The sequence below is a fragment of the Crotalus tigris genome, unplaced genomic scaffold (genome assembly GCF_016545835.1).
Source record: "Crotalus tigris isolate CLP2741 ecotype Arizona unplaced genomic scaffold, ASM1654583v1 scf7180000017690.20705106771:4171800, whole genome shotgun sequence".
NCBI lineage: Eukaryota > Metazoa > Chordata > Lepidosauria > Squamata > Viperidae > Crotalus > Crotalus tigris.
In genome coordinates this window covers 1,306,946-1,331,692 of record NW_024096569.1, presented here as the reverse complement: position 1 = coordinate 1,331,692, position 24,747 = coordinate 1,306,946, and the positions used below count along the sequence as shown (strand labels likewise).

The 24,747-nt window shown below is 49.4% G+C and overlaps 1 protein-coding gene across 1 annotated transcript in view; it reads right to left on the bottom strand.

Annotated features, from left to right (window-relative positions):
* Window positions 1–2,935: 2,935 nt before the first annotated feature.
* The window catches only part of EFNB3 (ephrin B3), a 64,358-nt gene continuing 42,546 nt past the window's right edge, over window positions 2,936–24,747 (bottom strand). Inside the window, exons 2-5 of the mRNA XM_039337946.1 lie at window positions 14,935–15,227; window positions 8,708–8,800; window positions 6,285–6,380; window positions 2,936–4,925 (exon numbers count right to left, since the gene is read on the bottom strand). Coding sequence (XP_039193880.1) covers window positions 4,519–4,925; window positions 6,285–6,380; window positions 8,708–8,800; window positions 14,935–15,227 — 889 coding nt within the window. The 3' untranslated portion in view covers window positions 2,936–4,518. The remainder of the gene's footprint in view (window positions 4,926–6,284; window positions 6,381–8,707; window positions 8,801–14,934; window positions 15,228–24,747) is intronic.

The following is a 24,747-nucleotide window of genomic DNA, read 5'->3' as shown; positions in this document are numbered from 1 at the left end:
GTGCTAGAAGGGTGTGAGGCAGGAAGGGGAGGAGGAGGAGGAGGAAGAGGAGGAGGACTGTAGGGTCCCTGGTGCTCTCTGAGTTTGGCTGTTTTCTTGCAGACATTTCATGACCCAACTAGGCAACATCATCAATGCTAGAAGGAGGAAGGATTTGCGGAAAGGAGGAGGAGGAGGAGGAGGAGGAGGAGGAGGAGGAGGAGGAGGAGGAGGAGGAGGAGGAGGAGGAGGAGGAGGAGGAGGAGGAGGAAAAAGAGAACTGTGGGGTCCCGGGTGCTCTCTGAGCTTGGTTGTTTTCTTGCAGACATTTCATGACCCAACTAGGAAACATCATCAATGCTAGAAGGAGGAAGGATTTGCAGAAAGAAGGAGGAGGAGGAGGAGGAGGAAGAAAAAGAGAACTGTGGGCTCCCTCGTGCTCTCTGAGCTTGGCGGTTTCCTTGCAGACGTTTCGTGACCCAACTAGGTAACATCATCAGGGTCAGTAGGGAGAGGGGTTGGCTCTCTTTTTATATTGCAGCAGCTTGCCTGTCAGTGGGAGTGTGGGGGGTGGTCTTGGTGGGTTCCTTGGTTGGGCTGTTTACTGTTTGCTTGATTGGGGTATTGTCTGCTTCTTGATCGTTGGTCGAATGTTAACTTTGGGGTGAACTCCTTCCTAGCGCTGATGACGTTCTCTAGGTTGGTCACGAAACATCTGCAAGAAAACAGCTCAGAGACCACTAAGCTCCCCTCAAACCAAACTGTGTTTCGGGATGGCCTGCTCTACCCAGCTCGCCAAGACCACCCCCCAAATACCTTTGGCCAGTCGTAGGCATTGTCTAGCGCAGTGGTTCTCCACCTGTGGGTCGGGACCCCATTTGGGGTCGAACGACCATTTCACGGGGGTCGCCAAACAACGCAGTCCGCCATTTTTCCCCCCTTTTCCTTAGCTGGGCTACTCCCTTTTATTCTATTGGCTTTTGAAAGCCAATAGAATAGACTCTCTTGAATAGAGTCTCATTCTATTGGCTTTCAAAAGCCAATAGGAATCGTCCAGGCTGTCTCTGCCCTGCTGAGCCCGCCAAAAACCCCATTCTGCCAACGGTGCTGCACCAGTTGAGTAGTCCTCGACTTACGACCAGTTGAGTAGTCCTCGACTTACGACCGGTTGGGGGTCGCGGCATTGAAAAGGTTGAGAACCACTGGCCTAGAGACATCGTTCCACCTGCCAGGTCTGTACCCCCCCTGATTTTCACTCCAATTAAACAGAAACCCGCCCGCTGCAAAAAAAAAAAAAAAAGCAAAATATTCATCTCCGGTATAAACAAGATTTCCAAAAACGGGCCAACACCTGACTGGCCAACAAAATGGCGGAAGAGACGGTGGGCAAATCGGCCACTTTTTTTCCATGGGGGGGGGGTGAAACGCCCGCAGCTCGGAGAGAACGGGAGAGGGACGTCAAAGGAAGAGACCATTTGGCGGGCAAACCGCGGATGCCGAGAGGAGCTGCACCAGTTGGACTTTCAGGATGGAGAAGTCACCCGCTGGGAATCCCAGGTGGGGCATCTTCTGCAGGGCACCCCCTGGTGGCGATGGGTAGAAGTGCTCCTTCGCTGCCGCATCCTGTTCCTCGCCTACGTTCAACGGGGTTGGGTTCCCAACGCGCCTCTTTGCGGCGTTCCAGTCTTTCGGGAAATTGGACCCCCGCCAACACGGAGGCCGGTGTTCTGCTTTCCCAGCCCCCCACTCACCCATCTGTGGCCAGTTCTAACCCCCCCCCCTCCTTCCCTGGGAAGATACAGGATCGGCATTTCTCTCTTCTACGGTGGATGGATTTGCACGGGCCCCTGTTCCCAAAATAATCTCCTAGGTCTTCGTCTCCTTCCAACACTGACAAGGTGTCTGGATGTGGGAAGAGACCAGCCCCCAAATAGTTGGGTTGGTGGGCAGGGAGAGAGTGGGAGGGGGGGGGGCAGGACACACAACAACCAACACACAACCAACGGGGAGCCACGCCTGCCTCTAGCCGTCAGAACAAATTGAAGTGCCAGGAGACGACACTTTTCTGCAAAGCTGGCGCTGGTGGTCTGGCCGTTCCCTTATCACCCCTTCCCCCAAATTCTCACCCCACAGACTCCCCCTTGCTGCTGTTTATTTAATGCAGGCCCAGGCATGGTTGAGGGGGCAGGGAGCTTCTCCATTAGATCCCTGATACGAGGGACAGATGTAGCCCTGGGGAAGTCAGCAGCGCTGCAGCGGCCTGTCACAATTCATCACGTGCAAAGCTGCAGTCGAAGTGCTCAAGAAGGGCCAAAGCAGCTTTGGAGGGTGAGGGGCGGGCATGGCTGTTGGGGGGTGGGTGGGCCAACCTGGAATGATCCAGGAGAGGCTGTGGCTGCCCCATGCCCAGCGAGTGCCCCCTTGCATTTCGGATCGACTGACTTCGAGGCTGGGCGTTGAAAGGGCAGACAAACAACGTCAAACCACACGCCCGTTTCTTCCCAGGCATCAAGGCAAGCTTTGTTTTGAAGAATGCAATTTTTTTTTTTTCAGGAGAGGCTCCAGTGATTTTTCCTCCCCCCCCCCACCCCGTGTTTGCTCTGGTTTCAACTTCCAGGCCTTGAACACGTGCAGAAGGCCGGCCTTCAGACTCTTGCCCCGTCCCCCCAAAAGTTGACCTCCAAAACAAAACACTGGCTCTAGGCGCTGAGGTGCACCCCTGCCCACCAGATGTCTTTGCACCCCTTCCCCAAATGCGCGTGTCTCTGAACGGCCCACCCCAGTGTGCAATTTTTTTCCCCAGAAAACCCAAACTCTGGAGGATTTGCCGCTGCTTTGTGTTCCACCCATCTTCACTGTCCAGTGGAGACAAAATTATCCCAGCTGCACGTTCTACACGGAGAAGACCATCAGCTCCTTGAATGTCCACGGGAGGGTACCAAGAGAAGAACCGGTGAGCAGTTTATTTTATTTTATTTTTTTAATGAGAGGAGATCGGAGGAAATAACCAGACGAGTCTGAGACCAGTTGCACGAGAACGTCTATAATCAACAATGTCCAACAGTAAAATTCCACCAAGAAAAACTAAGAAAACGTTTCAGATAAAAAAGAAAACGGAAACAAAAGAACCAAATAAAATAAAATAAAAATTAAAATCTGTTAAAGCTGAAAAAAACCACAGTTTCCCCTGAAAAAGCAGGAAAGTTGAGCCACGTACGTTTCCCAGTCTAACACAAGAAGTCCCGCCTCTTTCGGCGTGCCACTAAACATCACACACAATATGTTGCCACTTCGTCAAAACTCCATCAAAAGTTGAGGAAATCCCTTCCTGAATGGCGATGGGGGGGGGGAGGCACGAGAAGAGAGAGAGAGACATTAAAAATTTGGAGGAATTCATCGCCCCATCCTGCTTCCGATGTGGATGGGTGGGAAAGTGGACCATTTTGTTTGTCCTCTCCTTCAAGCGGCAAAACCATCAAAGACTTCCAAAATGGTTGCTGAAGGATAAACAAACCAGGATGCCTTTCCCAGCCACAGATCCCAACCTGTGGATTGCTCTGTTGTCAGCCAATGGGGTTTCCCCATCCAAAGGTGGGGAGACAAAGGGGATCTCCACCCATCCTGATTCACACGTGTGCATCCCCCCCCCCCACATACATGGAGGAACGGACAATTGGGGATGAGAATTGCAACTGGGGAACGGACGAGTGCCTTTGTCTGCAAGGCTACAACCTGAAGGAACCTCCGCGAGGGAAAGTAAGGAGAGATCTTGCAGAGGCAACAGTTGCAAAAATACCAAAAGGGTGCGAACTTTCAAAGTTAAAAAAAAAAACAAAGCAAAACGAAAACAACACGTTTGAAATGCTGCTCCTGGGGAGGGTCACACGATGGTGGTGGGAATAAGGCAGACCTGCAGTGTTCCTTGTTTTGATTTGTGGCACTAACAACAAATGCAACCTTTTAGAGCCGCTGGGAGGGGGCTTACTTTTAACCCCTCCCTCCCCGTATGTCTAACCTTATCAGCACGGCCCATGAGCAAACTGTCAAAGGGAGACGAGAGCGGAAGAGAGAGAGACGGACAAGGCAATCAGATTGAATTATTGCAAAGGAAGGGAGGGGCGCTCTCTCCGTCTTCCACTCCCAAATCTGTTTTGGCAGCTGGGCACACCCCGGTGGGAGCCCAAGCTTCACACACGGGCTGGACCTTGCCGTGGAATCGATGGGGAAGGGCTGTCGCTATCAAATTCGCTCGTAGGTGATCAGACAGGAGTTGCATCTCTCGTTCTGGATCCCGAAGAGAGACGAGTCCCTGCCTCTCTTGTGGCAGCAGCCATATCAGTTCCAGGGTCCCCCCCCAAAATAACTGGGGGTGAACCAGGCACCTGTGCATTGAACCCTTCGGTGTGCAGCATCCGAGGTGAACGAAAACGGGCAGGAAGGGTAATGTCCCGTGGCGTCCCCTCCAATCCGAATGTCCTTGCCTGCCCACCACGGCGCTCCAAGGCCACCCGCGGGGGCTCAGCTCAGCCCCCCCTCGCCTCATACTTTGTAGTAGATGTTGGCCGGGCTCTGCGGTGGCATCTCCTGCACAATGTAGACAGGGTGACCGTAATCGCCGCTCACCTTCTCATAATGTGGGCAGAAGGCACTGTCTGAAGTCCTGAGCGGGATGATGATATCGCTCGGCTCCGAGCCGTTGTTGTTGGCGCCCCCTCCGCCGCCAGCTCGCTTGGGGCTGGTCAGGGTGCTGAGAGACAACGGCGGGTGGTGGGACTCACTGTGCTTGGCCCGGTGGTGGCGGTAACACAGGGCCCCCGTCACCGCCGCGGCCACCAGCAAGACGAATGCTGCTCCTCCAGCAGCACCAGCGATGATGGGTACGTTGGATTGGGGCAACGGACCGTTCTCGCCACCCACTTTCCCGGTCGTATTTCCAGATGGGGGTCCTGCGGGCAAAGGGAAAAAGGGCATCAGTCTCGCTCCTACGGAACCAACCTCTTTGACCGCCATGAGTTGGAGGACGCAGAAACACTTCCTCGCCATTTGTACAAATGGGTTCCGCGCATAGTCAGCTCCCAAAGGAGCCACTGTCGGCTCAGTACAACATTCACATCTGTCGACTCTGATTAATTGAGCTAATTGCCTTGCAGAAATCTGCCTGGGACAGCCTGCTAGATATGGTTCAGATTTGAAGACCCATCACACCCTGCTCTGCTCCCTCCAATTCTCTCTTCTGTTCCTGGTGAAAGGGGAGGATGGAGGCAAACAGGAGCCTGCGGGGGGCCCCAATCCTTGCCTACCTGGGACCCCCAAAGTATCAGTCTCAACCCAGGCTGAGATAGGAAACGGGGAAGAAGGCGGACCCACTGTTTCGGCCCTAGCTATATTTCCAATCTCAGCTGACATGAAAGTCACCCCTGGGGCCAGATGCAGGCGGAGCTATGCTGAGGAACATGGGTTCTGTGGTTTTGGGGAGAAATAACAACCTTCTTCCCTACTACGGCTACAGCTGAGTTCCTTCCCTAATCTTCCTATTCGTGGAAAAGAAGGGATTTGGCTCAGAGGAACACAAGTGGCCCTCGACTTACGACCACAAATGGGATTGGTGCCTCCATTGCTCACAAAAATTCCAGGCTTCATTACGGTCGTAAGTTGAGGACTGCCCAGGGACGTATGACACAACTGAGTCTCCAATTTCTGTGGCTAAGCAAGTGAGTTTTGCCCCGATTTTAGGACTTTTTTTGTGCCACAGTTGCTCAGCGAATCACTGCAGTCGTTAAATGAATCATGTGGTCGTTAAGTGAAACCGGCTTCCCCCCATTAACTTTACTTGTCAGAAGCCAGCTGGGAAGGTTGCAAACGGCAATCGCAGGAACCCCCCCCCCCCGGACACTACAACTGCCTTCAATACAGGCCGGTTGCCAACGTGCCTGAATGTTGACCACGTAACCACGGGAATGCTGCAGCTGTCGTTAAGTGTGGGGACCGATGGCAAGTCACTTTTTTCAGCGCTGCCGTAGCTTCAAACGGTCGCTATACAAAAAGGCATTGGCCAAGGACTACCTGTCTTTGCGCACACAACGGGAGGAAGAGAGACGGGAAAGGAGGAAGGACAACGAGCGTGTCTAGAAAGATTCCGTGGGAATGTTCGGGCGCCACATCACGACGGAAACCTCCTTGCCAGACCGCGGGGGATTAACCCTGCTGGCTTAAGGTGACGGCAGTCGCAATGACCCATTTGAAGGGCCTCCCTTGTTAGGGGACAGAGAGAAGCCCCCCGGGGCGGGGTGGGAGAAGGGTCTTACCTGGGACCATTTCCTTGTTTGGTTCGGCGGCACCCGGCATCCCTCGGTCCTTCTCAGCAGGGGTGGCGGGCATGGATTTGGAACCCGTGTTGCGATCTGGCGGGCAAAGGGAAATGTGGGGCAGAGAGGGTTAGCACCCCAACGCAACACCCCCAGTTCCTCTCCTTGACACCCAATGGGTGAGCGTATCAAGAAAGTGAAGATGGAAAGCCATATCTACACAATCAAAGCACTGCCCATTCTGTGAGGAGGCAGAAGGACGTGGCTTTGACGACACAATTACAGTCACCATTTTAACATAACCACACACACCCCACAGACACACACGGCTGCCATTCCCACCAGGACCTTGACTCAACTTGTCCTATTTTTTTTTTTTTTTTTGGGTGTATATCCAGGTCATCCTCAACTAACAGCCACAACGGAGTTTCACATTTCTGTTGCTAAGTGACACAGTTGTTAAATTAATTTTGCCCCATAGGATGACTTTTCTGGCCACGGAAGCGAATCCGGCTTCCCCATTGACTTTGCTTGTTGCAAAAAGGGGATCAAGCAACACACACACCCCGGGACACTGCAACCGTCCTAAATAGGAGTCGGTTGCCACTGAATTTTGATCACACGTGGATGACGCAACGTTCGTAAGCCTGAAAAACGAAACTAAGTCATTTTTTCCAGTGCGGTTGTAACTTTGGACAGTTGCTAAATGAGCTGTTGTAAGTTGACTGTACTAGGATCCATAAACTGATAAAAGAAGTTGTGTTCACGTACCCCACGTAACCACTAGGCAAGGTTAATTCCTGGCTCTTGAAGCGGATCGTGTCGCGCAAAAGATGCGGCTGCCTTAATGAACCTAACTGAGCATCCTGTATGAACACCCAGGTAGTCCTTGACGTAGGACTGCAATTGAGCCTGGAATGACGGTGGTGAATCATAGTGGTCGCTAAGCAGGTCACTAAATGACCGCACTCGATTTCATAATATTGGGGTCATTAAGCGAACACTGCGGTCATTAAGCAATTGTTTTCATCAAGGGGTGTCTTCCGCCGGAAATCGGAAATAAATGCTGGAAACTGGCAAAAAAAAAAGCCAAAAAAATCACAATCATGTGACCACAGGACACTGAACAGGGCCTTAAATGTGAGCTGGTTGCCAAGGGGAATTCTGGGAGTTGAAGTCCATCCATCTTTGAGATGCCAAGTTTGAGACACAGGCCGTCCTCAACTTACAACAGATCGTTAAGCGAGTATTCGAAGTTATGTCACGGAAAAAAGTGATGTCCATGGGGAAGCCAGATTCACTCAACTCACAACAAGGGTGGCAAGAAAGGTCGTAAAATGGGGCAAAACTCAGTCTCACTTAAACACCGAAATTTTGGGCTCAATGGTAGCTGTACGTCAGGAACTACCTGTACACCAGAGGTCCCCAATCTTTCTAGCTTGGTAGCCTAGAGGGAACAGAAGGGGCAGCTTGGGCCACGTTTGCACACATGATGCAAACAAGGGCAGCGCAAGTACGCGCACAACACTGGGAGTGGGCCTTGCACCAGCACGATGCTTGGGGCGGGTCTAGTGTCCACAAGATGCTCAGGGGGCGCCTAGCATCCACGCGATACTCGGGGAGGGCCCAGTGTCCACGTGATGCTCGGAGTGGGCATAGCGTCTGCGCGACACTCAGAGCAGACGTAACGTCTGCGTGACGCTTGGGGCAGACCTAGCATCCACACAATGCTCGGGGAGGGTCTAGAGTCCACGCGACACTCAGAACGGACATAACATCTGTACAATGCTCAGGGCAGGCCTAGTGTCCACGCAACACTTGGAGCGGACATAACGTCTGCGCAATGCTTGGGGCGGGCCTAGCATCCAGACGACACTCAGGGTAAACTAGCATCCACGCGACGCTCAGAGTGGACATAGCATCTGTGCAATACTGGGGGCGGGCCTAGTGTCCATGTGACAGGGCGGGCCTAGTGTCCAAGCGATGCTCGGAGCGGACGTAGCGTCTGCGCGACACTCGGGGTGGGCTTAGTGTCCATGCGACACTCAGGGTGGGCCTAGTGTCCACGCGACGCTCGGGATTGGCCTAGCATCCGTGTGACACCCAGGGCGGCCTAGCATCCGTGCGACACTCAGGGCAGCACTAGTGCGAGTGGGGGGGGGGAGTGCATGCTCTGGCCAGCCATTCACACAGCCCATTGGCCAAGAGGTCATGGGCCATGGCCCACAGATTGGGGAACCCCTGCTCTACACGGCTCTACATTTCTTCTGGTCAAAAGAACTGGGTCTTCTCCAAGACAAAAGATGCCTCACCATCCCAGCTCATCTCCCCCCCAAGTGAGGCCAGGATTCCCAAGCCCCACAGGTCACTCAGCCACCCCACCCCGCCACCAGTGGTAGCGTCCACCCCGATGGACCACTTACGCTGTCCGACTTTCAGCATCACCTTCATCCCTTTGGACAAGCAGGCGCCCCCTTTCAAGTTCTCCAGACCTTCCTTGGTACCATCTGAAGTGGCTGCGGGAGACACAAAGGAGTTTGAGATTTAACCGCTAGGCTACTGCAGCAGGCTGTTTGTGGGGCCCACCCTTGAACGCCGTCTAGGAACTTCAGCCGCTTCGAAATGCCAGCGAGTCCTCGAATTACGACCGAATTTCCGGTTGCAAGTCTTGGCGTGCCTGTACAGGCAGTCTTCGACTTACGATGGTTCATTTAGTGACCGTCCAAGGTTACAACGGCAACGAAAAAAGTGACTTACGACCACTTTTCCCTCTTACGACCGTTGCAGCATCTTTAGAGTCATGTGATTTATACTCGGATGCTTGACAATTGTGACGGTCACAGTGTCCTGGGGTCATGTGACCATCTTTTGTGACGTTCTGACCCGCCAAGTCCACGGGGAAGCCCGTTTCACTTAACAACGGTGTTGCTAATTTAACGGCTGTAGTTGTTCACTTAACAACCGAGGCAAGAAAAAAAAATCATAAAATGGGGCAAAACCGACTTCACAAATTTCTCCCTTAGCGACGTAAATTGTGGTCGTACGTTGAGGACTATCAGAGACATGTTAATGTTTTTTTTTTAAATTGTTTGAATGCTTCTTTCAGGGGTTTTTTTTTATTGTTTTAAAAAATGTTTTTAATATTTTTTCATTGGAATATATGTTTTGAATGACGACGTGCCCGGAGGTGCCATTTACTAAGATGGACAGCGATGGAAATGAATTTCAGGTACTTCTTGACTTAACTGAGCCCAAAACTGAGGTTGCTAAGTGACACAGTTGTTAAAGTGAATTTTGCCCCATTTTACGACCTTCCTTGTTGTTAAGTGAGGGCTTAAATTAGCAACACCGTTGTGAAGTGAATTTGATTCCCCCTTGACTTTGCTTGTCTCAAAAGGGGATCATCACGTGACCCCGGGACACTGCGACCGTCGTAAATGTCAAGCATCCGAGTGTAAATTACGTGACCGTCAGGATGCCGCGACGGTCGTAAGTGTGAAACACATTCCCAAATCCCTTTTTTTTCAGTGCCCTTGAATTGTCACTAAGTGATCTGTTGTAAGTCAAGGACTATTTGACTAAGAGGACTGCACTTGGGTGGAACGAGAGGGCAAGGAAAGGGGAGGATCGGAGGGGGTCAAAAAAGTCAAGATGGCCGCTGTGTCAAAGATGGGCGGAGCCTCATTCGCACCATCCCAGCCGTGATCTTGACTTTTTTGGGGAGGATCAAGGAAAAGATTCCCGAAAATGGACAAAAAGTCCCTTATTCCGTGTGGAAAAAGGATTTTATGGCCTGGCTGAGGCACCCGCCAGGCACTCTGATGCCCACCCATCCATCCATCCACCTGCCCGCCTCCTCGCCCGCCCCACCCAACCGCTTCGGGGCCATTTCATATTTAAACGAGCAATTTAATATGTGTCCAGACACGGATCCCACATGATCTTGAATGAGCCACTGCAATCCGGAGGCGTTTTAACGCAGCTGCTCTCCTGCAGAGCTGGCAGGAATCCCGGTGCCAGCCAGGCCGTCCCGACACGCCCTGTGCCAATGCCAGCCTCATCCTGGCTGGGAGGACGTCACCCCGGGCCTCCGGAGCCAAGCCAGGGCATCTGAGGCAACGCCAGGATGGAGCAGAGCATGCCTCAGGCAGGGCTGACTCGGAGTGCCAGGAATGAGGAAGAGGAACGCTACCAACGCACGCCACAGACGCCGAGCTGACTCAGAATCAGAATGGAGCTGGAAGGGACCTGGGAGGTCATCTAGTCCAACCCCCTGCTCATCCAGGAGACCTTAACCCATTTCAGCTGTTTCTTCAGCTGCAGTGATGAAACACCCACAGCGTCTGGTGGCAAGCTGTTCCACTGGTTGTTCTCCCTGTTGGGAAATTTCTCCTTAATTCCAGGTTGCTTCTCTCCTTGATTCATTTCCATCCGTTGTTTCTCGTCCTGCCTTCAGGTGCTTTGGAGAATAGGTGGACCCCCTCATCAAATACTAGAATACTTTTATCGTGTCTCTGCTGGTCCTTCTTTTGTCTAGACACGATATTCCCAATTCCTGCAACCGTTTTAGTCTCCAGGCCTTTAATCATTTCAGTTGCTCTTCTCTGCACTTCCCCCCCCAAAGTCTCAACATCTTTTTTGTAATAATAATAATAATAATAATTAATAATAATAATAATAATAATAATAATAATAATAATAGTAGTAGTAGTAGTAAAGTTGGAAGGGACCTTGGAGGTCATCTAGTCCAACCCCCTGCTCGGGCAGGAAACCCTACACCATTTCGGACAAATGGCTGTCCGGTCTCTTCTTAAAAACTTCCAGTGTTGGAGCATTTACTGTTTCTGGAGGCAGGTTGTTCCACTGGTTAATTGTTGGGGGGGGGGACCAAATGTGGGGACCAAAACTGGATGGGCTATTCCAGGTGTGGCCTTACTAAGGATTTACAAAGCAGTAGCAATACCCCTTTATAAGAGGTGTTATTGCAACCAGCAACTTGGATGAAGGATTTCTGATCTCCATCCAGTTCGTACTGGACGAACGAACCAAGATCGTCTTCGCAAGGTTAAAAAAATGCTGCTCGTGGCGATCGATGTGGAAAAAAAGGACATTTTTGCAATTTGATTTGCAACCGGGTCAGGATGACATTAAACCACTTTGTCATGGTCAAGCCTTCTCTTTGCCTATTGCTCACCGTAGCTCTCTATGGAGAGGAGAAATAGCTAATGCAGTGCTGGGCTGCATTAACGGAGGGATAGAATCAAGATCAGGTGAAGGGTTAATACCGCTTTACAAGGCCTTGGTAAGGCCACACTTGGAATCTGGCATCCAGTTTTGGTCCCCACGATGTAAAAAAGATGCTGAGACTCTAGAGAGAGTGCAGAGAAGAGCAACAAAGATGATCAGAGGTCTGGAGGCTAAAACATATAAGGAACGGTTGCTGGAATTGGGGATGTCTAGTTTAATGAAGAGAAGGATGAGGGGAGACAGGATAGCAGCGTTCCAATCTCTCAGGGGCTGCCCCAAAAAAGAGGGAGTCAAGCTATTCTCCAAGGCGCCTGACGGCAGGACAAGAAGCAACGGATGGAAACTAATCAAGGAGAGAAGCAACCTAGAACTAAGGAGAAACTTCCTGACAGTGAGAACAATTAACCAGTGGAACAACCTGCCTCCAGAAGCGGTGAATGCTCCAACACTGGAAGTTTTTAAGAAGAGACTGGACAGCCATTTGTCTGAAATGGTATAGGGTTTCCTGCCTGAGTAGGGGGTTGGACTAGATGACCTCCAAGGTCCCTTCCAACACAGTTATTCTGTTAGTCTAACAAAGTGAAGGACCAGGGGTGATATGATAACAGTATTCCAGTATTTGAGGGGCTGCCATAAAGAGGAGGGGGTCAACATATTTTCCAAAGCACCCGAAGGCAGGACAAGAAGCAATAGAGGGAAATTAATCAAGGAGAGAAGCCACCTGGAATGAAGGAGAAATTTTGGGAAAATTAGAACAGTTAATCAATGGAACCACTTGCCACTAGAAATTGGGCAGCTATTTGTTTGAAATGGGTTGTTGTTATTATTATTATTATTATTATTATTATTATTATTATTATTATTATTATTATGTTTTTGGTAAGCTTCCCCATCCCTCCTCCTCTCTCTTTGCCCTAGATGGCCCAGCCACCCCCCCCCCAGGAACCCCCACCCACCGCCCGGCTCCCCCTCTCCTTCCCTCCCTCCCTCCCTTCCTTCCACTCCGCTGTCTGCTACTCTTCCCTCATGCTCCGCTGCGCATAAAATCTTTTGCAAAAGGGGGAAAAAATGTGGGTCAACCACAACAGGGCACCAGCCTGGCACCACGGTGCTGGGCACGTGGCTGCGGGGCGCTGATGGGAGGCAGGGAGGGGGCAACCGAAGGGATGTGGGGCAGGTTGGGAGGGGCTGCCGGGGATGCCAACGAGCTTGAACCCGCCTCCTTTCTTAAACTGAATTAAAGGGATCCTCGGCTGAGTCTAGACTTCTTCTACCCCCCCCCCAGCCGAGCAGTGCCCAAGGGGGGGGGCTTCCAGAGAGGGCAGCCCCCCTTTTTCCCCCCACTGCATTTCCTTCCTTGGGGGGGTGCACAGAGGAAGAGGAAGCGGGCATCTGGGCAGCCGTGCCAGCTTTGCGCATGTGGGAATGGATCCCGGAGTGTGCAAAGGGGCAGGAGCTGAAAGTCAGGCCCCACAATCCTTTGCAAGGAGATTTTTCCCCCTCCCCTCCCCGTCCGGGGTGGCACCCCCTTCCAGCCCCTCCCTCTCCCCAAACGGGGGCTACCCACCGCCAGCAGCATCGCACAATCGTGTGTGTACAGGTAGTCCTCGTGTTACGGCCACAAAGGACCCGAAAAGTGTCCGTCGCTAAGCAAGTCGGTGGCTAAGGAAGCCTGGCCCCCCCGTTTTACCACCTTTCCCGCCACTGTTGCTAATGGAATCAGCGCAGTGGTTAAGTCAGCAACACAGTCGCTAAGCGAGCCTGACTTTGCTCGCCAGATAGTCGCCAAAGGAGATCAGCTGACACCCGGGAGGTTCAAACTGTCATAAATACAAGTCAGTTGCCCCTAGTCTCCGAATTTTGATCACGTGACCCACAGGGAGGCTGCAACGGTGTGCGTGTGTGTTGGTGCAAACGTGCAAAATTGCAAAACGGCAACCACGAGGCAGAGGAGCGTCTAAAAGGCAGGTGTGCATTTGGGCAGGAGTCTCGCCATGTGTGTGTGCGCGTGCGTGTGTGTGTGTTGGTGCAAACGTGCAAAAGTGTAAATGGCAACAACAAGGTGGGTGAGCCTTTTAAAAGGCAGGTGTGCCGGAACATCGCTCTGTGTGTGTGTGTGTGTGTGTGTGTGTGTGTGTGTGTGTGTGTCTGAGCGCGCATGCATGTGTGTTGGTGCCAACGTGCAAAACTGTAAAATGGCAACCACGAGGCAGGGGAGCGTCAAAAAGGCAAGTGTGCGTTTGGACAGAAGCGTCGCCGTGTGTGTGTGTTTGTGTGCGCGTGTGCGTGTGTGTGTGTGTGTGGCGCATGTGTGTCGATGCAAACGTGCAAAATTGTAAAACGGCAACCGCCAGGCCGGGGAACCTTTTAAGGTGTGCCTAGGAGAGGACAGGAGCGTTGCCAGTGTCTTTCCCTCTCTGCATGTGTGTGCGTGCGTGTGTGTGCGTGTGCGCACACCTGTGCAAATCTGCAAAATGGCGGTGGTGCCACTGCCAAGTCGCCAGCTCCTGCCGACATTTGCAGGGGAGACGGTTGCCATGGCGATGGCTGAAGGGCCACCCCAGGCATCCAGAGACAATGTGACAGGGAGGGGGGGGGCGAACAGGGAGGCCTCTGTGGACTCCCCCACCCATACACACACACACACACACACACACACACACACACACACACACACACACACACACACCTTTGGGACTAGACCCCCCCAAATTTCCCCCAGCAACGTTGCAAGGGATGCCCAGATGTTGAAGCACAGCTGGATTGGGGGGGGGAACCTCACTTCTCCATCACTTGTCCCTGCCCCTCCCAGCTTTCCCGATGTGCTGGAGAAGCCGCAGCAGGCCGGCTGGGGACTCTGGGAAGTGTATTCTGCAGCCACGGGGAAGGGAGGGGCCCGGGCGACGCTTGAGCGGAAGCCCACCCCCTCATCTAAAAGCGAATTTTTTTCCCTTCTTCCAATACAGGCAGTCCTTGACTTATGACCGCAATTGACCCCCAACGTTTCAGTCGCTAAGCGAGACGGTCATTAAGTGACTTTTGCTGCCATTTCGCCACTTTTCTTCCCGCAGTTGCTAGCTGAATCGCTGCAGCGGTTCACTTAGCAACACGGTCATTAAGCGAGACTAGCTCTCCCCCATTGAATTCCCTGTGTGGAAGGCCGCCCCCCCCCAAAAAGGATCACGTGACTCCGGGGGACGGACGCTGCAACCGTCATAAACAGGAGCTGGTGGCTCAGCCTCTGAAGTTCGGTCACGGGCTGCGACGGTCGTAAGTGTGAGAAAAACGGCCATAAGCCACTTCTTTGGGGGGGGGAAGCCCAAACGCTCGCTAAATGGACGGCCGTAAGCCGAGGACGGCCTCTAAAGAAATGCACCCAGAAAAAAAAGGGGGGCAGGCTTACTGATGATGTAATAGTCCTGGTTGGACTTGAACTCGTGACCCCAGAGGTTGGGACTGTACTCCTGGAATTTGATGGTGAAACGCATGTCGTGTTCGGGCCGGTCGCAGGTGAGGAGCAAGTTGGGGGCGTGCAGAATCTCACAGCGCTCAGCCTGCTCGGTCTGGACCAGGTACAACTTATAGTATTCGTAGTCCTCCGTGGAGAACGGGCCGAGGGGCACGGAGCGGGGGCAGATAAGGTCCAAGCGGTCCCCGATCTGGGGGTACAAGACGTAGCCCCCCTCGTTCTGGAACCTGCAGGGAGAGAGGAAAGCCCATCAGGTGAAGGCACACACACACACACACAGAGAGAGAGATCCGGCTGTTAAATCCCCACTCGGAAAACTACAGGGAAGTTTCCGACTTACACCCGGTTCGTTTAGTGACTGTTCAAAGAGAGAAGCAACTTGGAACTAAGGAGAAACTTCCTGACTGTCAGAACAATTAACCAGTGGAACTACCTGCCTCCAGAAGCGGTGAATGCTCCAACACTGGAAGTTTTTAAGAAGAGACTGGACAGCCATTTGTCCGAAATGGTACTATAAGGTTTCCTGCCTGAGCAGGGGGTTGGACTAGATGACCTCCAAGGCCCCTTCCAGCTCTATTCTATTCTATTCTGCTCTACTCTACTCTGCTCTACTCTATTCTATATTTTATTATTCCACTCTACTCTTACTCTGCTCTACTCTACTCTGCTCCACTCCACTCCATTCCATTCTATATTTTATTATTCTATTCTATTCTATTCTATTCTATTCTATTCTTATTTCTATTCTCTTTTATTCTATTCTTATTTCTCTTCCCTTATTTCTCTTCTGTTCTTCTCTTTTCTCTTCTATTCTATATTTTATTATTCTACTATTCCATTCCATTCTATATTTTATTATTCTATTCTATTCTATTATATTCTTATTTCTATTCTTTTATTCTATTCTTATTTCTCTTCCCTTATTTCTCTTCTGTTCTTCTCTTCTCTTCTATATTTTATTATCTACTCTATTCCATTCCATTCTATATTTTATTATTCTATTCTATTCTTATTTCCATTCTCTTTTATTCTATTCTTATTTCTCTTCCCTTATTTCTCTTCTGTTCTTCTCTTTTCTCTTCTATTCTATATTTTGTTATTCTACTCTACTCTATTCCATTCCATTCTATATTTTATTATTCTATTCTGTTCTGTTCTGTTCTGTTCTATTCTATTCTCTTTTATTCTATTCTTATTTCTCTTCTCTTCTCTTCTCTTCTATATTTTATTATTCTATTCTACTCTATTCTATTCGCCAGCCAGCTACTAAGCACCTGAATTGTGATCACATCAGTGTGGAGCGTGTACAATAGTCATATCTTTAAAATAGGTCGGAAGCCCCTTTTTCCAAAACTGTCACAACCCTGAAGTGTTGTTAAGCAAACACTTGGAAGTCAAGGACTACCCCTAAAAGGGACATTCGCAATTTGTACCCCAACAGCTATGAAGGTCTACCCTGGTGGGAAACAAAATAGATTTCCCCCCCCCCCTCTGTTCTCAGTGACATCTTTCTATTTATTTAAAGACCCTTCTGTGTTCCCAAAGCCCCACTTCAAAAAAGGGAAAACACGGATCCTGCAAGCAAAGGAAAACACACCTGGTTGTTTCAAAAACTCCAAGTCGCCATTTGTCTGCTTCCTTGCAGGCCTCAAGACCAGATTTACACCCGACTCTAATTTGTGGGGTCCTCCGTGCTTTCTGATCTTGGCTGCTTCCTTTTATGAGCCAACTAGAAAGCTTCATCAGTGCTGGAAGGGAGAGGGGTGTGTAGAGAGGAGGAGGAGGAGGAGGAGGAGGAGGACTGTGGAGTCCTTGGTGCTTTCTGAGTTTGTTGGTTTTCTTGCAGACGTTTCATGACCCAACTAGGTAACATCATCAGTGCTAGAAGGGAGGAGGAGCAGGAGGAGGAGGAGGAGGAGGAGGACTGTGAGATGTTAGATGCTCTCTGAACTGGGGAGGTTTTCTTGCGGACGTTTCATGACCAGACTAGGTAACATCATCAGTGCTAAGAAGGGAGTGGAGCTTGCTCTCTATTTATATATGAAACATTTGCAAGAGAACCACCAAATTCAGAAAGCACTAAAGACCCCATTTTCCTTCCTTCCTTCCTTCCTTCCTTCCTTCCTTCCTTCCTTCCTTCCTTCCTTCCTTCCTTTTTTTCTTTCTGCCTCTTTTCCCGTCTTTCCTTCTTTATCTTTCTCGTCCTTCCTTCCTTTTCTCTCTTTGTCTCTCCTTCCTTCCTTCCTTCCTTCCTTCCTTCCTTCCTTCCTTCCTTCCTTCCTTCCTTCCTTCCTTCCTTCCTTCCTTCCTTCCTTCCTTCTCCTCTTCCCTCCACTCTGCAGACCCCAGTCCCTGCCAGCACTAGTTGGGGCATGAAATGTCTGCAAGAAGGCCACCCAACTCAGAGACCACCAAGGACCCCAGAGTTGTCGTTGTCATTGTCGTTGTCTTCTTCTTCCTCCTCCTCCTCCTCCTCCTCCTTCCAAACTCCCTTCTAGCGCTGAAGATGTTCCCTAGTTGGGTCATGAAACGTCTGCAAGGAAACCACCCAGCTCAGAGAGCACCAAGGACCTATCAGTCACTCTCCTCCTCCTCCTCCTGCTCCTCCCTTCTAGCACTGATGATGTAACCAAGTTGGGTCATGAAACGTCTGCAAGGAAACCATCCAGCTCAGAGAGCACCAAGGACCCCCCCCCCCGCTCAACTCAACCCTGAGTGGCAAAATATTCTCTCCTAGTCAGATTTTACTTTGCTTTTCAGCTGGAGGTGGGCAAATCGCCCACTTAAAAACCACATTTGGGAATAGAAGCTGCTTCCCCACGAAGCTACACGGCTGGGCAGACATTAGACTCTCTCTGTCTTTCTTCCCAAATGGAAAACCTTGTTATACCTGTTCAGCTCCAGCAGACTGGGGGTGGGTGGGTGGACGTGGGGTTGTGAGGTGTGTGTGTGTGTGTGTGTGTTAGAAACCAACCATCCCACTCACCCTGCCAAACTTTTTAACGCGGTTTCCCAAGTCTTCGCCCTGACATTTATCCATCTCCACTTTGCTCCAGTGTTTTTAAAACCACAGTGGCCTCTTTGGATGAACAGTTTAGATCAGGCCAACTGGGGAATTCTGGGAGTTGAAGTCCACAAGTCTTAAAGTGCCCAAACTTGGAGGACCCCTGGGTTAGATTAACCCATGAAATAGAAACCCGCCATTATTTCCAAGTTGCCCACCCCACTCCACACAGAGCAGATCTTTAGCTTTTATATCTTTTTTTTTTTTTTCAAAAGGGCCTCTGCCCACTTTCCCAGGGTTGTTTTTTATCCCCGGCGGAAGTCTCTTTTTTAAAAAAACAAAACAACAATAATAATTTAATAATATAAAGTCAAAATTGAGAAGACAGCAACAGACAGTAAGTGCCGCCTATGCAAAGACGCCGAAGAAACAGTGGACCACCTGGTAAGCTGTTGCAAGAAGATTGCACAGACTGACTACAAGCAGTGGCATGACAAAGTAGCAACAATGGTGCATTGGAAGATCTGCAAGAAATATCATTTGCCTGTAAACAAGAACTGGTGGGATCATAAAATAGAGAAAGTCATAGAAAATGATAAAATTAAACTGCTCTGGGACTTCAGAATTCAAACAGACAAGCACTTGCCACATAACACCCCGGACTTAACAATTATCGATAAGAAAGACAAAAAAGTCTGGATAGTGGACGTGGCAGTGCCTGGAGACAGCAGAATAGACGAGAAAGAACTGGAGAAGATCACAAAATACAAAGACCTACAAATAGAAATAGAAAGACTGTGGCAAAAGCAAGCAAGGGTGGCACCAATAGTCATAGGCACCTTGGGTACAATCCCAAAACAACTGGAGCACCACTTGAACACCATCATCGGCATTGACAAATTCGCTATTAGTCAATTGCAAAAGGCGGCCTTACTAGGAACTGCTTCCATCCTGCGACGATATCTGTAATATCATCAAACATCCACATCTGCCTATCCCAGGTCCTGGGTAAGGACTCGATAGGTAGACAAAATGCCAAATCCAGTCTGAACATCTGGCTGACTGTGCGATGATCAATAATAATAATAATAATAATAATAATAATAATAATAATAATAATAATAATAATAATAGTAATGGGAGGAGGTCATCTAGTCCAACCCCCTGCTCAGGCAGGAAACCCTATTGCCTATATACCATTTCAGACAGCAAAATTATTTGGATCGAAGATGCCAGGAAAAACACAACACACCACAAATTTAACCGACAACACTATTAGTCAATTGCAAAAGGCGGCCTTATTAGGAACTGCTTCCATCCTGCGACGATACCTGTAATACCATCAAACATCCACATCTGCCTATCCCAGGTCCTGGGTAAGGACTCGAGAGGTAGACAAAATGCCAAATCCAGTCTGAACATCTGGATGACTGTGCAATGATCAATAATAGTAATGGGAGGAGGTCATCTAGTCCAACCCCCTGCTCAGGCAGGAAACCCTATTGCCTATATACCATTTCAGACAGCAAAATTATTTGGATCGAAGATGCCAGGAAAAACACAACACCACAAATTTCACCGACAACAACATGCATTTGGATGGAAGATGGCCAACTTCAAGGCAGTTCTTTCCAGATTCAAACCGCTCAAAGAAAGCCAGCACGGAAAAACCCTAATTCCTCGCAAACAGACGAAACGCAAACGTTGTGCGGGCAGCAAAAATGGAGTGTGCTTCCTCGTATGTGTGTGTGTGATTTTCAGCATCTGCCTTTAATTTAGCTTCTTGGTTGCTGGCTGGCTGGCAGCTCTCGGCGGGCTCTTCCTTCTGCCCCCCCCCTTTCCTTGCAAGCCCAAAGCATTCCAACCTGTTGACCTTTGACCCCAGAGCTGCCTGGGACAGCCCCTGGGACAGATCCGCTGCCAAATGAGATAATCGCCTGGGGGAGAAGGGGGATAAGTGGGGGGGGAGAGGCTGGAGGGAGGGAGGGGAGAGCAGAGGAGAGCTGGAGTAGGAGGGGGTGGTTTCCCCTTCTCCGTCGGATGGAAAAGCAGCTTAACCGCAGGCCTACCTTGCAGGGCTCTTTGGAGGATGGAGGTTGAGGAAGAAGCGATTTGCGGCCGGACAGGGGTAGCTGGGGCAGGGGGTTGGGCTAGATGACCTCCAAGGTCCCTTCCAGCCCCAGGATGTTTATGACTTTTCAGAGCCACACTGCATGCAGAATTTGCATACAGGTAGTCCTCCACTTACGAGCACATTTAATGAAGACAGGTAGTCCTCCACTTACGACCACATTTAATGAATACAGGTAGTCCTCTACTTATGGCCACGTTTAATAAAGACAGGTAGTCCTCCACTTACGACCACATTTAATACATACAGGTAGTCCTCCATTTAACGACCACATTTAATAAAGAAAGGTAGTCCTCCACTTACGACCACATTTTATGAATACAGGTAGTCCTCCACTTAACGACCACATTTAATACATACAGATAGTCCTCCACTTACGGCCACGTTTAATAAAGACAGGTAGTCCTCCACTTACGACCACATTTAATACATACAGGTAGTCCTCCACTTATGACCACATTTAATAAATACAGGTAGTCTTCCACTTACGACCAAATTGAATACATACAGGTAGTCCTCCACTTACGACCAAATTTAATAAAGACAGGTAGTCTTCCATTTATGACCACATTTAATACATATAGTAGTCCTCCACTTACGACCACATTTAATACATAAAGGTAGTCCTCCACTTACGATCAAATTTAATAAAGACAGGTAGTCTTCCATTTACGACCACATTTAATACATATACTAGTCCTCCACTTATGACCACATTTAATACATACAGGTAGTCCTCCACTTACGACCACATTTAATACATACAGGTAGTCCTCCACTTACGACTGCAGCTGAACCTAAAATTTCTGTGGCTTGAGACAGCTGTTGAGGGAATTTTTCCCACTTTACGACCTTTCCCACTTTACGACCATTCTCACCACAGGTGTGAAGTGGATCACTGCAGTGAAGTAACTAACACAGTCGTTAAGCGGATCCGGTTTCTCCCCCGTTGACTTTGCCCGTCGGGGGAGTCGCGAAAGGGGACGGTGTGATCCTCCCGGCAACTTGTCCTCAATACGAAACCAGTTGCCAAGTGTCCGAATGTTGATGCTGCAACGGTCGCAAGTGCCGTTGTAACTTCAGTCGCTAAATAGAGTGTTGTAAGGCGAGGACTTCTCGGCAATTTCCCCGTCTCCCTCCTTTGGGCTGTCCTTTCCAAGCTGGCTCGTCCATTTGGGGACGAAAGTTGCTTCCGTTAAGGAAGCTGATTCAACGCTCTATATAATATATCTTTTGGAATAAATTCCCGTGGATTCCGCAGCTCAGAAAGGGAAGCCCAATCCGGAAGGAACCGGGATCTAACCGGCTCCAGATTTTAAGAAGAGACTTCCACAATTAATTCGTCTGGAATGCGGTAGTAGAGTTTCCTTGCCTGACCGGCTGGGGGTCAGACTAGAAGACCTCCATGGTCCCTGGACACTGTGATTTCAAACCCGACCCCTATTTTCCAAGCGGCAACTTGGATATTGGGGGGCAAGTCATCTGCAAGCACAAGGACACGCCTGCACCGAGCCTGCTGGGGTTTATGGGCCCAGAACGTGTCCCCCACCCTGCAACTTCAGGGCCTAAATAGCCACCCCCCCCCAAAAAAAAACAAGGCTGTGAAAACAAGGACCTTTGACCGGCCCCGTCCTTCAAAATGCTCAGCTCCATCGCATTCTGACGCAGCGGAGAAGAAACACAAACTTAAGAAAACAGCTGAGGCAGCAATCTTGCATGGCTGGCTGCTGCCCCCCACCCCCCCTCCCCCCCCCCTTGAATGTGGGCCAGGCCCAGATCTTAGCTTGCACGATGGAGGATGGGAGGGGGGGTGAGGGGTGGGAAGGGGGGGGGAGAGACAGGAAACAGCAACTTGGTTGAGTTTTTCTCCATCCAGCTGCTGCTGATCCAGACTTCCACCAGGTCTACCAAGCATAGTTGGGGATGATATGGTGGTGGCCTCCTGCCTTTGGAGACACACACACACACACACACACACACACACACAAACACACAGGCTGGATGGGGAATAGAATAGAATAGAATAGAATATAGAATAGAAATAGAATAGAATAGAATAATAAGAAATAGAACGGAATAGAATAATAAGAAATAGAATAGAATAGAATAGAATAGAATAGAATAGAATAGAATAGAATAATAAAGAATAGAATAATAAGAAATAGAATAGAATAGAATAATAAGAAATAGAATAGAATAATAAGAAATAGAATAAAATAGAATAATAAGAAATAGAATAGAATAGAATAGAATAATAAAGAATAGAATAATAAGAAATAGAATAAAATAGAATAGAATAAGAAATAGAATAGAATAGAATAATAAGAAATAGAATAGAATAGAATAGAATGAATGAAGAACAATAGAATTACAAAATAGAATTATAGAATAGAATAGAATAATAAGAAATAGAATAGAATAGAATAGAAGGAATGAAGAACAGAATAGAATTACAAAATAGAATTATAGAATAGAATAGAATAGAAGGAATGAAGAACAGAATAGAATTACAAAATAGAATAGAATAGAATAAGGAATAGAATAGAATTAGAATAGAATAGAATAAGGAATAGAATAGAATAGAATAGAATAGAGAATAGAATAGAATAATAGAATAGAATAGAACAGAACAGAATATAGAATAGAACAACAGAACAGAATAGAATTAAGAAAAGAGAAGAGAAATAAGAATAGAATAGAATAGAATAGAATAGAATAGAATAGAATAGAATAGAATAGAATAGAATAGTGACTGTTCTCACTGTCAAGTAATCAAGGAGAAGACCAGTCTACAACTAAGGAATTTCGTGATGTTGAGAACAATTAACCAGTGGAACAGCTTGCCACCAGAAGTTGTGGGTGCTCCATCACTGGAAGTTTTTAAGAAGAGACTGGACGGCCATTTGTCAGGGTTAGGGGGATTCTGGGAGTTGAGGTCCACCTCTCTTAAAGTCGGTGAGGTTGAGAAACCCTGATTTAGTCAGTTAGTTGGAACCAAGCCCACGAGGAAAAGCAGCGGGGGGGGGGGTGTCCCACAGGACAAATTTAGATTCTTGGATCTCTTCCTTGGAAACGTTCCCAGTCCTGCAGGCCAAGACAACTGACGATCAGAGCCAAACAATATCTCAAAAAGTCAGTAAGATAACAGAGGCATGAGAGAGGGAGAGAGGGGCAGAGAAAGAGAGAGAGAGAGAGAAAAAGAGAGAGAAAGAGAGAGGGAGAAGGAAAGAGAGAGAAAGAGGGAGAAAGAGGGAGAGGGGCAGAGAGAGAGAAAGAGAGAGAGAAAGAAAGAGAAAGAGAGAGGGGAGAGAGAGAGGGAGAGAAAGAAAGAGGGAGAGAGAGAGAGGGAGGGAGAGAAACAGAGAGAAACAGAGGAAGAGAGAGGAGAGAGGGAGGAGGGAGAGAGAGAGGGGGAGGCAGGGACAGAGAGAAGGAGAGAGAGGGTGGAGGGAGAGAGAGAAAGAGAGAGAGAGAAAGAGAGAGGGAGAAAGAGGGAGAGGGGCAGAGAGAGAGAAAGAGAGAGGGGAGAGAGAGGGAGAGAAAGAAAGGGAGAGAGAGAGGGAGGAAGAGAGAGAAACAGAGAAAGAGGGAGGGGGAGGAGGGAGAGAGAGAGGGGGAGGCAGGGACAGAGAGAAGGAGAGAGAGGGTGGAGGGAGAGAGAGAAAGAGAGAGAAAGAGAAAGAGAGAGAAAGAAAAACACACAGAGAGAAACAGAGAAAGAGAGAGGGAAAAGGACACAGAGAGAAAGAGGGAGAGAGAGAGAGAGGGACAGAGAGAGAGAAAGAGAGAAAGGGAGAGAGAGAGAGAGAAAGAGAGGGAGAGAAAGAGAGAGGGAGAGGAAAGAAAGAAAGGGAGAGAGAGAAACAGAGAAAGAGGGAGGGAGGAAGGAGGGATAGAGAGAGGGAGGAAGGGAGGAACAGAAAGAGAAGGAGAGGGGGGGAGGGAGAGAGAAAGAGAGAAAGAGAGAGAAAGAGAAACACAGAGAGAAAGAGAGAGGGGGGAGAGAGAAAGAAAGAGGGAGAGAGAGAGAGAGAGAGAGAGAGAAAATCACACAGAGAGGCATGGACACCATTCAAGACAACCCACGTTTGTCGATTTGTAGTCGGGGGTTTGACCCCCTTGGGGTCAAAAAGGGTGGCAGGAGGTCCTCGCCACTGGTTCCAGGGAAGGTCCAAGGAGACCCACTTGAGGAAACAGGCGAGGTGAAGACCCTTCTAAGGGGACCGTTGGGCAATCGAGAGCCCACAAGGTCACAAGGGAGAAAGAATGGGCCATCATAAATCTCCCAGCGAGACTCTGAGGAGGTGTTGATGTGTGAGAGTTGTGGCCTTCATATCTCAAAGGGGCGGCTGGAATGTCGAGGGCAGAAGAAAATATCTGTAGCAAAGTTTCTCAAGCCCCACAAGCTGAAGAGGGGTGGACTTCAACTCCCAAAATCCCCCAGCCAGCCAGCCAGAAGCTGTGAGATAGGTGGACTTCAACTCCCAGAATCCCTCACCCATCCAGAAGCTGTGAGATAGGTGGACTTCATCTCCCAGAATCCCTCACCCAGCCAAAAGCTGTGAGATAGGTGGACTTCAACTCCCAGAATCCCCCAGCCAGCCAGAAGCTG